At 45.8% G+C, this 13,335-nt stretch overlaps 2 protein-coding genes across 2 annotated transcripts; one reads left to right on the top strand and one right to left on the bottom strand.

Annotated features, from left to right (window-relative positions):
• Positions 1-13: 13 nt before the first annotated feature.
• Positions 14-1,798, top strand: CI109_104841 (uncharacterized protein; the record flags this gene model as incomplete). Its single annotated transcript, XM_032007296.2, has 3 exons — positions 14-380; positions 486-1,687; positions 1,772-1,798. 3 exons carry the CDS (start codon positions 14-16, stop codon positions 1,796-1,798), a joined length of 1,596 nt encoding a protein of 531 aa, XP_031858410.2.
• A 129-nt stretch (positions 1,799-1,927) lies between these two features.
• Positions 1,928-3,814, bottom strand: CI109_104840 (uncharacterized protein; the record flags this gene model as incomplete). The annotated part of the gene is made up of 8 exons (XM_065967569.1): positions 1,928-2,063; positions 2,184-2,377; positions 2,523-2,752; positions 2,830-2,939; positions 3,036-3,098; positions 3,183-3,331; positions 3,409-3,564; positions 3,632-3,814. The coding sequence occupies 8 exons, from the start codon at positions 3,812-3,814 to the stop codon at positions 1,928-1,930; spliced, it is 1,221 nt and encodes a 406-aa protein (XP_065823641.1).
• Positions 3,815-13,335: the final 9,521 nt, after the last annotated feature.

Below are 13,335 nucleotides of genomic sequence, written 5' to 3'. Positions count from 1 at the left end.
GGACCACTGTCATATGCGTCCACCACGCAACTCCAAATTATTCTGCTTGGTCGTCACCCTCTCTACTATCCCACCTTTCATCCTCATCTTCTCGTTATTGGCTTATCTCAACGAGTCTATGAGACCTTGTGTTCCGTTCTCCCTCGCACGAATATCAACTTCCGCACATCAGAGATTGGTCTGTCCATCGGTTTTATCACAGAAATCACACCCGTTCACCTCGAGCGTAGTCAACATGTCGAGTACCAATGGTAATGGTGACAGCGTGAAGGAAGGGAGGTTGGCGGGATTTTTGATCAGTCAGAAGGAGACATTTTTGCAGGATTTGAAAGAGGGCAGGGGGAAGGGATGGACCGTGGTAATGGGAAACGAGGCAGGAGGTGAGTCAAATCCCTTTTTTGCCGTAGAGGATCTGAGGCATGCGAAAGGCACCTATACATGTTTGACAACGGTTTTCGTTCGGTCAGGCTGACACTGCTTCGCAGACCTCGACTCTATCGCATCGTCTGTCGCCTACGCCCAATTGTCCTCCTCCCTTCTCGCAGAACGTACCATCCCTCTTACCCTCACCCCGTCCTCGTTAATGAACCTTCGCCCGGAGAACCTCCTCGCCTTCCAACTGTCCCAGTTCCCCCCTTCCGCCTTACTACACCCCGAACAACTCCCCATCCCAACCTCGGACCTAGCATCGCAAGGCGTCAAATTCGCTCTTGTCGACCATAATCGTCTCTTACCTTCTTTCGGAGCTGGAGAGGTCATCGCTATCATTGATCATCACGATGACGAAGGTGCACACCCTGACGCGGGCGTCCGAGAAATCACCGTCCCGACGGGAAGTTGTTCTTCTCTCGTCGTGAGACATTTCTTGCCTCAATGGCAAGCATCTCTAAAAGCTGGTGCTGGAGGACCTGTCCCTCAAGAACTGGCGACGTTGTTGTTGAGTTCGATGTTGATTGATACGGGTGGATTGAAAGCTGGTGGAAAGGCTACAGAAGCAGACTATGAAGCGGCTGCTTTCCTATATCCAATCTCGACCTTGGCTAATGATTCACAAACAACACTCACGACAACAAGTACCAATGGAGGAACAGCTTTGTCAAGTGCTTCACTTCAAGCTGAGGTCCCGACGACACTTACGGAGACAGCTGATAAGTTGCTGGAAACGAAAATGGACGTTTCGGGTTTATCGACCTATGATCTCCTTCTTCGGGATTACAAGGAGTACGCCCTCCCGACTTTATCATCCGCTTTTCCCACTCTCAAAGTGGGATTATCGACCGTCCCTCTGGGTTTGAAGAAATGGTTGGAGAAAGAGGAAGATGGTTGGACTACTTTACTTGGAGAAGTGGACGATTATATGGCTGAAAAGACACTTGATATCGAAGGGATCTTGACGACCTACCGATCGGAGAACAAAGGTAGAGGCAAGAGAGAACTTGTCCTCGTCGTAAGATCAGGAGGGGTCATTCGTGATTCACAAGATGCGAAGAGGGTCTTGGATCAATTGAGTGCTGGTCTGGAAGGAAGTGGGGAACTGTTAGCGTTGGAAACGTGGGATAAGGGGAAATGGTTGAAGAAATTGGCAAAGAGACAAGGGGAACAAGGTGGAGAAGAACAAACTAGATGGTTCAAAGTTTGGCAACAGGGCAATGCGAGATCGACGAGAAAACAAGTCGCTCCGTTATTGGTGAGTGGGGTCTGGTCGTCCTTCTCTCACTTTAAGCTTCGGGCGAAAGAGGTGCTGACGAGTCTTGTGATGCTATGATTGTAGCGTGACCTGATTGCCAAGTTGGAGTAACGAAGTGCATACGATTAACGAGCTGGTATATATAGATGAATGCAAGGTAATTTTCTAATTTCGGGCGTTCTGAACTCCTCTATGTCTGTATCAAATCTCCGCATCTGACTACCCAGCGAGTACGACTGCCTACTTCAAGTCACACTCTGTTTGATGCCCACCTTCACATAGCCAGTCGGCTCGTTGACATTCTCGAGAGCAATATTTTGCCCAATCGCAATGCGAGCAGTCGATCGTCGGTGGGGCCAAGCGGAAGTTCATGCACCTGTATAAATAAGAGAAGTAAGCAATTCATCTTCAATGGATCAGATCGCAGATGGCAGATTGCGGTCCGCATTTGCTTCCTAACCTCGTAGAGATGGAAGTGATGGGCAGCGCAACTTACCACCTGCACACTTCCTTCCCACCCCACCTATCTTCAACAGCTTTACCGGGTCGATTCCTAACCCACCACTCTTCTCTTGTGATCTCATGATATAGTTGTGGCCTGTTGAACGAGTTGTTCTCAGTCTTGGTGTATTTCATTCCGTTCTTGAGACAGAGTTTGATAGAAGCTTCGTTGATTGTTGTCGGGTCGGACTGAGGACAAGTACAGCGTATTAGCATTCTATTGCCGATCGCTTCGCTCCTCCTGCCCCATCTCCTGAGTCGTCCACCGCCGCCTCTCTTCTTCTCACAGCTCACTCCTAAGACTCCTTCACCGTCGATCCACGCTCGCACTCACCTGCACCACAGCACATCCCACTTCCTCAATCGCGAACCTCAAAACTTCGATAAACGCCTCGCTCATTATACCTTGTCCCCAAAGCTGAGGATGGATCTCGTAGAACATTTTTGCAGTCCAGCCTGCTTTGCTATACTGTGCATGGGTAGGTTGGGTGTACACTTCTCTTTTCTTGGGCAAGAATGAGCCAGTTGGCAGGTTCTCGAACGATAGCGCCAGGGCGATATTGCCTATTACAAAGGGGAATCACTTATCAATCAGCTTCAACTACTCAGATTCGACCACAACTAGACAAGATCACACTTACCCAGATATCCCTCGGCTGTACTGATTCGATTAGGAATCTTCAGATTCCCAGGAGGCTTTACCGTTATTGTACTCGGGTCAATGGCGGTGATAGCGAACACATATTCTCCTCTCCCTTTCCCACCGTGCATCACGTTGATTCGAGGAATACTGCGTACCTTGTGTGTCAGCTCTTTACAAGTATTTGGCTCAACTTGACGAGCTCACCTCGAACGGATATATCGATTTTGAAACGATTCCTTGATATCAGATATCGAAGGTGATCCATACCTAAAGCCCATTTCGAAGATCAGCTCAGTCTCCATTGATCTCCATTGCAAGCGACTAAGCTAAGTCGTTCGTTCCCTCGCTCACAGTTGCGTTCTTTGGACTATCGGTTCCATTTTTATCCGTCTTATACCCGTCGTATCTCCCACTTCTACTTGTCTCAACCTCAATCGTGGTGTTTTCAACTCTACCTTCTTACATGAAGGCGTCAGAAAGGTGTTCAGGAGGTATCGAGCCTATGACCAGTCGTCATCAGCTCTTGAAATCAATCACCAATGCTTAGGCATCGAGAAGACATCGTGAGCTAATTCACCCTTTCGTCGATGAGACCCCATACGGGCAGTTGATAAGTCTTACATCCTTTCTGTAGCTCTTTCTCCCACTTTGCTTTCTCCTCGTCCGTCTCTGCCGGAGGAGCCGGTTCCTCGTCTGGTATACTACCCAAAAGCCCTCCATTCACCGTAGATTTCTGCACAAAGCACAAATCCCTATTGTCAGTGCTGGACGAGAATGGCGCCAATTGACGCATAGCTCACTTTTGATTTCCCCTTACTCTTCTTCTTTTTCTTCTTCTTGTTCTTTCCCCCTCCACCACCATCACCTCCGGGAGCATCACCTCCTACCTCGCTCTCAACGTCGGATTCTTCGAGAGTGGCGTCCGCCACCTTCGCTGTGAGGTTTCCGACACCGTCAGTATCGATGTGGTCTTGCACCTCCATGTCTCGGTGTGCCTGTTGTGTACGTTGATTGTCGGGGAAAGAAGAAAGGAAGGAAGAAGGAAAGGAGATTGCTAGAGGGATAGTTGGTAAATGTTGTTTTCAACCAACTTCGAAGAAAATAGTGGAGACCCCAATCAATTCGCAGATGCGATTACGTGAGTCAATTCTCTTCTGAATATTTGACCGTCTTTTTGATAGTCTTGAGAGAGAACTCATCTATGTCTTGGACCCAGACCTAGAGCATATAAGTCCGGGCCTTCCATATTACTACTTTGCTATTGTACCACAGAAGCATCACTGGTACTTATATACATGAGTGCAGCACTTGTACATAGTTATTCCTGTGACAAATGTATGTTCCTCTGTTTAGTTCACTATTATAGTACAAGTGGAACATTCTACTAATCAACCCCGAGGCTCATACATTCAATACTCAACTCATACAGTTCATGGTAGGACTTCACCCTATTCGTGTCCTGTATTCTTCCTAAGGCTCATCAATGGGCCTGCCTCTGACACCTGTCTGATCCCAACCCACTTGCTGCTCTACTCACTATCCCCGTTGAACCTGTAGAACTTCATCCAACAAACTCATCTATTCCTTGGTCTAATATGACAAACTTGCCAAAGTAGTAGAATATCACTCAACATAGATGGACTGATGGATGGATGGATTTATAAGAGAATGGCTATTCTCATCTTTGTATTCTTTTCCGTAGTGATTTCCAGATCGGAAGTGATACCTTGTACCTTCATCATTGCTCTTGATGATATCCCTTAGCCTTGAGTCAGCCAAAATGCCTCCCAGCTATAGCCAGCTGGCAAAGTCTTCCATTCTTGTGAGAAGCTTGAAAGAAAGATCAAATTGGTTTATGTACTGGTTCCAAATACTGAATAACAGGCCCTGTTGCTGCAAAGACTATATGGTGGTCAATCTTTCACCCATTTATTAACCTTTCTTTATGATGACATGTCCCAACACTCTACTGATTGCGCCTATGACCCCACAACCATCATTGCCAGGTGATGATTCTCTTTACAACCAAATGATTCACTATAGACCGCACAAAGCCCCTATGATATGCCAGGACATCACGACAATGTCAGTTGACCGGACCATATTACTGTGTCTTCTGAAGACATCATATGTGGCTATATATAACATCACCCTTTCCGAGGTTGTTGTGCATGCCAAACTTGTGATGCCATATGTACCTCTTTCATGCTAACATGCCAAGGACTTGAGTGGGCGTACCGTGAAGGAATTGTAAATGTGTGGTCAGCTAGCAGATACACGGTGTTTACCAGAGAAGACTGGAAAACTTATAATCCCAATGCGTCAAGGGGCTTCAACATGACATCATTTCACATCACCAAGGCAGATTCCACTAAGCTAACAGACAATATTGGCTACATAGGAGAATGACCGTTTCACACTTGCATCCCTAGCACACTTTTGCAACATGTTACCTTTGTTCAGAAGCAAGTCAGCTCCCTCAATCAAGAGCAAAGGCGCATTATTTCTTGCTGTTCTATAAATGTATACATAATTAGCAAATCTTGCCACTGCCTCACCTTTTGAATCTACACACAGCAATCCATACTTAACACTCTGAACACCATACTCCACCAGATTAGTGGACAAAGCGATCATCATCCTTCTAAGCTGAGTCTGATTGAACATGCCATTGGCTAATCCTACACCGGAAGATTACTACTACCCATTTACATATCGTCATGATTCCTCTTCCGCAAGCAACCCTGGTAGTGGTTCTTCTGTCCAGAGAGCAGATTCAATTCAGAATCGACTAAGAAGCACTTCTCTACATCCACAAGGCACTTCTCAGCAAGAAGCAGGTATTGCTCCTTCTCAGCAATGCAGTCAAGGTCCGTCCCACCAAGATACTGACAATGGTGGATTGGCTTGGGACCCAGCTGCAGCATTGTCTCCCAATCTGAGCCGACATCCTGCTGTCAAGCGACTAGAGATTCACACTACTGGGCTGAACAGCATTACCTTCCGGAACTATGTGTTGCCGTTGTTGGTTGGTCAATCCCAGTGTCAGGCAGTGAAGGAGGGTAGTTGGACAGAGCATGAGCTTACATTGACACTTGGATGGAAAAAGGACCGACGTTGTTTTGTGGCTGATGCTTCAGTGAATTCATATGCTTTCTTGTGTGAAAATGTCAAATCGTGGTCAAGCAAGCGCTCTCTTCCAGGCACCAACAACTCTTCCTTTGGCTTTGAAGCACAGGTCACAGCAGGTCTGGGCAGTACAATGAATGCATGGTTACAGAAAGAACAGTCTTGGTGGCCCGAGGGCCAATTGAAACTGACTGGACTACGTGTTCGGAGCTCAAATCCCAGTTTACCTTGGAGTCAGCAGATTTGGGAAAGATTCATAGACCGATGGGGTGCACGGGAGGAATCAGGGCAACTCATATTCAAGGATCGAGCAACCCAATATTCTATCCCTTGTGAGGGATATCACAAGCAGCGCACTGTAGAATTTTGGATAGCTCTCTCTGTCAGCTTTGATGGTGCTGTTGAAGATACATGGTAGGCGTGTTGGCTCTGCAACTGTCAAGAGCATCATTCTCCTATTTGCACTCATTTCAAGTCCCAGCCTGTCATTTTCAGCAACACAGGAGCTAGACTATACCTATCACTCTCACTGTTCCCCTACCTTTTGTCAACCCATACATAGAAACAAGCAGTCCAAGCTTGTTCCCATATGTCTTGATCTGGTCACACTGTTTTTGTTTCTTGTTTGTCTATTTCTCTTCTCTCCACTGATAGTCTTATGAAATGCACAAACTTCAAGGACCATGGTTGTGACCCAAACATTTGGCACTTGATCAGTAAGACCTAGAGTGCAGCCTTTTCTATTTGAGGCAGCAAGTGGCCGAGGTCGGAACGAGACTTACCTGACTGGATGATCAGATCGTTCCCATAGTTCAGACAATGTCATTGGTTCTTATATACATCAGCACAGGACATGTAAACAGCTATCTTTGCAACAGACATACATCCCTGTGTCTTTTTCCACAACTACTGTACAGTGGAAGCAATCTCCTACGCAGGCCAAAATACTCACATTTGGTACTACACTCTCAATCCTCATTAGGACTCGACCTATTCCTATCCTGTATCATCTTAGTACAGGCCTGTTGCTCAGCCTTACCTCTGATAGATAGTATTGACAGTCAGTGTCACTTCTCAAGTCATTGCAATGCCACAACCATCCCCTCTGTAGTCACCAGTCTCTTAGTCAAGCATGTTGCTGTTGTTACAGATCCTTAGCAACAAGTTTAAGTGAACGGCTACTAGTCTTCACAATTTCTACTTCAACTTCATGCCTGTTTTATGATCCAAAATACCTCACTGATCATCTGATACTTTTGACGACCACACCTGTCTTGTGTGTCAGACACATTCATTCCCACTTCAAAACATCAAATGCACAACCCTCTTCAGCAATGACAATGTTGACTCACATTCACATCTGAACCAACCACTCTTTGTGATATACATCACCTGCACATTGTCTGCACTTGTGCATGGCAAGTATTGTATTCCTGAAGTCATGGCAAGGAGCTGAAGGGCTGAAGATCCCTTCTTTGCAATCATCATTCTCCACACTTTTGTGTCACAGGCCATACCTGGCAGAAGCAGCAAAGACTAAACTGATTCTTCAGCAAAGTTTACTGATCAGAGATTGAAGTATGATCTAAAGCCTGGTAGACATCCCAGCCAATCTCCCCAGCAAGAGCAGTAGTCAGCTGTACAACCATGCTTGGTTGGCAGTGCCAATTGGTGTATAGGTGATGGCTGTGACACCGAAGTCCCCAGTTCCCTCTCTGCAAATTCAAGCTCACCATTGACTTGTCAAAAATACCAGAGGGATTCAACTCCTTGTGCATTGGTCATTGTGTCTGGCCTTCTGTTTCCAGAGCTTGAAGGATTTTGACCAAGATCAGCACAATTGTCTAAGCCATGACTAAGGTGGTATCGATACTTGGCATACCCCTAAGCACAACAACATCTTGTAAGTGATTCATCGCAATTATGTGACTCTTCATTCCACTTTGCCACCCACTTTCTCCTCCTGAGCGACTCATGACACATCATTCAACTAAACCCAGATCATTGGTGACATTATGATGAGATATTTGTCATTACCCATCTGACATTATGTAGGCAGATCTATGGACCTTGAGGTTGAAGCTGTCGATGTGACCCATTGTGTGCCCAATATGGCCACAATGGCATGCAATACCCTTTATGACATGCATGACGTCATTGCTGAACACGAAGTGACATCACATCAGCAGTGACCATTACATCATCACACCTACAATAACATTGCACAATGTGGATGCTAGGGAATGACATCAATGGCAAAATCATTGGTCAATATAGCACGGATTATGTGACCTGCAAGATATGATACCACTCGGTCCCTGACAGCTAGGGCATTGTATCTGAAATAGTATGGCCACAAGATGGCGATCCCTTGCGAAGACTGTAGTTCCTTTTTGGTGACATTGATCGCCATTCATGTCCCCCTTTCGGGCTCACAAATTGGTGTTGAGGACTCATGCCTGTTTGTCATGCACCATGCCATCAAATGACATAAATGCCATATATTGTGTGATATGTCATAATCTGTGTCATCTTTGCTGGCTGCAAGTCATTAGTGTTACCAAAGTGACATCACAGTCACTTCTAACACAGTGAGATGAGCCTTTGTTACATCCTGAAGCCACCTTTGTTCACCTTTGTGGTCTCTGTTATTGAGCTTTGAGGGCACCAGGTAATGATGTAACTGTGTGAGTGATGTCATCCCTCGAGAAGCACCTATTCTATCCTTTCTGTAATGGGATAGCTGTTTCAAAATTCACATAGTCTGATTACAGGGGACGGCCCTTCTTGTCTATATAACAAGTAAACCTTCCCCAATTCCCATTGCATATTCTCTTCCCTTTTCCAACCCACAAGCCCCACCTATACTACACGACTTTGCTTCTGTCCAGATTTCACCAGAACTTACAAGGACAATGCCAGAAGAGATACAACAGGGACAATCATCTCGCAGCAATGCAACTACAGAGTCTCACTATGAGTGTTCTGGTCTGATAACGCGTACTGCAGATGAACAAGCTGCACTCACCTCTGGAAGCACTTCTAGAGGTTCCCTCCTGCCCGGAGTCAGGGAACAGTTCCCTGAGTACTTCCCATCTTCAGCTGATGACAATTCAAGTAATCTGCCCAGCATAGATCAGCCTGTCTCACAGAGTGAATGCAAACCTGCACCCTTTCGGCCTACCCACACTTTTGTGCTACATGAATATGCACCAGGGCAGCAGGTAATAGGGCAGCCTGTCTCTTGGCCTCGGCCAACTTGTACATGCAACGGGCACACAATCTGTGGAGATCACAAGGACCAAAATGGTGAATTTTGTGGGAGATCAATTGCTGATAGTGCTCGCTCACGTGAAACCAATACTTGTAATCGATGTGTAGGTGGTGTTTCTCTTTCATATCATTCTGCGATTGTCATAGACAGATCTCCTCCTTCACTGACCTCCACTTCATACTCAACGCAGCGTTCAACCAAAAAAAGGATCAATGGAAACACCAATCTCAAAGGTGAACAGGAGCAGCTAGCACTAGACTTCTTGACAAAGAAAGTACAAAATAGGGACAGCCGGAGTAACCAAAAAAGGAAGAACAAGCATTAATATGGTGAATCTAGTATATGTCAAGTGAGTGGAACTCATTCTTACTTTCAGGGATCACAAGCCTGTATCATTGCCATTGAAGGGCTTCCATGCCTTGCTGATTGACTGACATTGTTTTCGAGGTGTGCAGCCCCTGCTCGTCTCCATATGTCTCTCAGAATTGTCCCTCCTTCCTCTGCTCTGCCCCCGATTACCCTTGTCAATGCTTCTGGCTCTCAGTGCTATCCATATGCAGTAAGGATCACTGTCTTTCCCTTATCGTCTCCTTGTTTTGATTATTACTTTAATTTTTATTATTTGTCAACCTGAGTCGCTCATTGCAGTTCCTTTGCTTGTCCCAATACTATACCCGTTCACACCATGGTGATGGTAGCTTCTGCCTGTTTCATCAGTCTTTGTCTATTAGCAGACAACAAAGAACCAATACCCTCTTTCACTGTTCATAGTTGTGTCGTCCATAACACAAGTCACTTCGATGGCTAGATTTTGTTCTCATCACCCTCTGCCAACAAACAGTTGATGCTTTCCTCTGTCCTTTGCCATTGCCTTTATTATATACATTCACATGCAAGTTTGTCCTACAGATAGCTACCAGTCTCACTGATGTCGTCCCACACCCCGATTGCTTGGGCAATCATGTGCTTGTTGACAGAAACAGCCTTTGTTCCCACTCACTTAAGTTTCAAACTTTATGGCTGCTGAACCACCAAGCAGATGTGTTGTGATAGTCACTGCCACATACATCATGTGACTTAATGCACTTGCCACTTCAACCACTATTCTTATCAAACTCATGGAACATGATGCAATAAACCCATCTATCCCTCGGGTTAATTTAATTAACTTGCCAAAGTAAAAGATTATTGCTCAACATAGATGAATGGATGGATTGATGGAAGATATAGGAGAATGGCTATCCTCATTCTTACACTCTTTGCTCAAATGATTTCCCGGATGAAAGTCATGCCTCGTACATTTCCTATCACTCTTGACAATATCACTCAGCCTTCAGTCAGTCCAAGGCCACATGCTCATCTGGAGGTTGTTCCCCTTATATTCTTGTCATGCTTGTCATAGTCAATTTTGTGGAAGTCATTCTTGTCATTCTTGTTAATCTCACTGAGTAACTCGTCCATTGTGTCATTCTTGCTGACTATGTTGTCCATCTTGTTGTTGTAGTTGACTTGCTTTGCTGATATTGCTCAACCTCGTCCACATGGTGTGACAGGGCCTCATTAATTGAAGCCTCTGTTGATCATCGTGACAGAAGCCAATAAGGGATCAGACAGCATTTTCTAAGAGAACCTTGTGTCCTTCGTGGTGACATCAACACCCTTTCATGCTCACCCTTTGGTTTTATACACCGTGGCAAGGAGCTATGCATTCTTGGTATTAGGTTGTAGCACTCCACCATAGGTCTCATCATAGGCCATGCATGGTACCACCAAGATTCGACGGAGAAGGGGATAACTGTCCGGTTCTTGTCCGACCATCCTGCCACTATTACTTTGATTGAGGGTCGCTTGCATCTAGGTCGAAGTAGGATAGATGACCATATGCATACATGTCTCATGGTGCCGTCAAAGTATGTATATGCTATTATCTAACCTTGTTCTAACTAACTACACAACTACCGAGGTGGGTGGGAATAAGGCGAGCTGTGTGCGAACCTCTATTGACCCTACAGTGGTCCTCTTCCTGACGCCAGGTCAAAGGTCGATAGAGCGTCTGTTGAAGTTGTGTTGTTGTTGTCCTAAGGTTTGCAGAGTGTGTCAATCTCCTTCTGTTCTTCGTCTTACAGAAGCTATTTTATCCCTCAATGAAGCTTCTCAGAGCATCTGTTGACTTTCGTTCAGATTATTCACGTGACTCAATAGAGTTCCCGTTGATGTCCGTTCTTATCCTATACGGACCTTGTTGTACCACAATGTCAGCAAATGACATCTTTGACATCATTTGTGTGATTTGACATCACCTATGACGTCTTTGCTGGATGTATGACAACAGTGTTGCAAGACGATAATTACAGTTGAATAGAAAGATATGGTGATGACTGTCATTGCCATACATAAAGAACCTTTGTTCACCTTTGTGATCTCTGTGGCTGGAGCATCAAAGCCACTGTGGATGACATAAATGTGTCAATGAGGTCATTGCAAATGAGCTTCAACCACATCCTTTCAGTGGCAGTGATGCTTGCTCATGAGGCCCTCCCTACCCTACACACTGCGCAGTGGAAAACTCCTCTGTCTTGTCTATATGTACCACAGCATCTTCCTAATCCCAATCACACATTCCCATTCCTTTTCCATCCCACAAGCAACTACTATACAACAGAATCCTGCCATCACATAAATCCCACCAAAACCTACCAGAATACCCAATTACTCAGAATGCCAAAAGAAATCCGACCAAAGCAATCTTCCCACAGCAATTGCAGCACAAACGATGCTAGGCAACACCCCTATGGCAATTTGTCCTACCTGCGTGGGCAACCATCCAATCAAAACCAACCATTTGGTCATGCTCTCCCTGAGGATTGGACTGCATTTGATACACAGGCACAACATGGCTCACAGTCCACTGATTTTGATAGGCAAACTCCCGGTCTTCAGTCAAACACCCCTTTTGTGCCTCAAGATGATCAAGCCCAATATGGCCCAAGCTTGACTTCTTCAATGGGATCGTTTACTACTGGTCAGCCTCCCAACTATGACATAATGCCCCTTCCCGCACAGCAAGCTGATCAAACACATCAAGGCCCAAGCTCCATATATGCCTTGGGTCTTCCTTCTACCGGTCAACATACTGGTCTTCCCACAAGGCTCCCTCCTGCTCAGCATCACAATGAAATACAGTCTGGCCCAAATTCCCTGTCTGCCTTTGGTCCCACGCCTGCCTTTGGTCCCGCGTCTGCCTTTGATCTGCATCCCCCCAATCAACCTTCTGGTTGTAATCAGAATGCATTTCCCATACCATGTCATGATCAAGCAGAACATCACTCAAAGTCCATGTATGCCTTTGGCCGTGCTTCTGATGACCAACATCCTGCTTATGCTACAAGTTCCCATTCCGAACCCCACAAGAATCACAAGCAGGCACAAGATTATTCAAGCTTCATGTCTGCCTCAGGCAGGCATACCTCTGACCAACAACTTGGTTATGATCCAAACACCCTTATCATGTCACAGCATGGTCAAGGACAAGGTGGCCCAAGCAATGTGTCTTCCATCAGAACTTCTTTCACCAACCAATACCCTCATCAATGCGGGAATTTCGCTTTGGCTTCACAAAACACTCATGCTCTTTTGTCTTCAGCGCCCCCAATTTTCAATCCTCCAAGTCCCTACAACGACCTTCGGAGCAGCAACCAAACACAGACTGGTAAGCCGGCAGGTCATGGAAGTATTTCTACAAGGACATCCACAGTCAATTATGATCCATCTAAAAGGGTTTTCACTAAAGGTATTGCTGGGCCGATTTTTGAGAGGGAAATCATACCTATACTGACCACAAAAGCCCAAGGAACGTATGGGAGGCATTCTATTGAGTTCATGATCACGGTAGTTGATGGAGCAGACAAACTTCTCAGCAAGCCTGGAGCGGCTTCTCTGGGTGTGGAGATTTGGAGCACCAAAGATGAGTCCGCATCAACAGGGGTAAACACAACAGGCCTGAGGATGAAAGACAAGGATGGTACATGCCACTTCAAAACACAGGCCACAATCACATCGCGTATTACTCACCTGGACCGAGACCAGAGCATAATCCTGACA

The sequence above is a fragment of the Kwoniella shandongensis genome, chromosome 8 (genome assembly GCF_008629635.2).
Source record: "Kwoniella shandongensis chromosome 8, complete sequence".
In the NCBI taxonomy this organism is placed as follows: Eukaryota; Fungi; Basidiomycota; class Tremellomycetes; order Tremellales; family Cryptococcaceae; genus Kwoniella; species Kwoniella shandongensis.
This window is presented reverse-complemented; position numbering and strand designations above follow the sequence as displayed.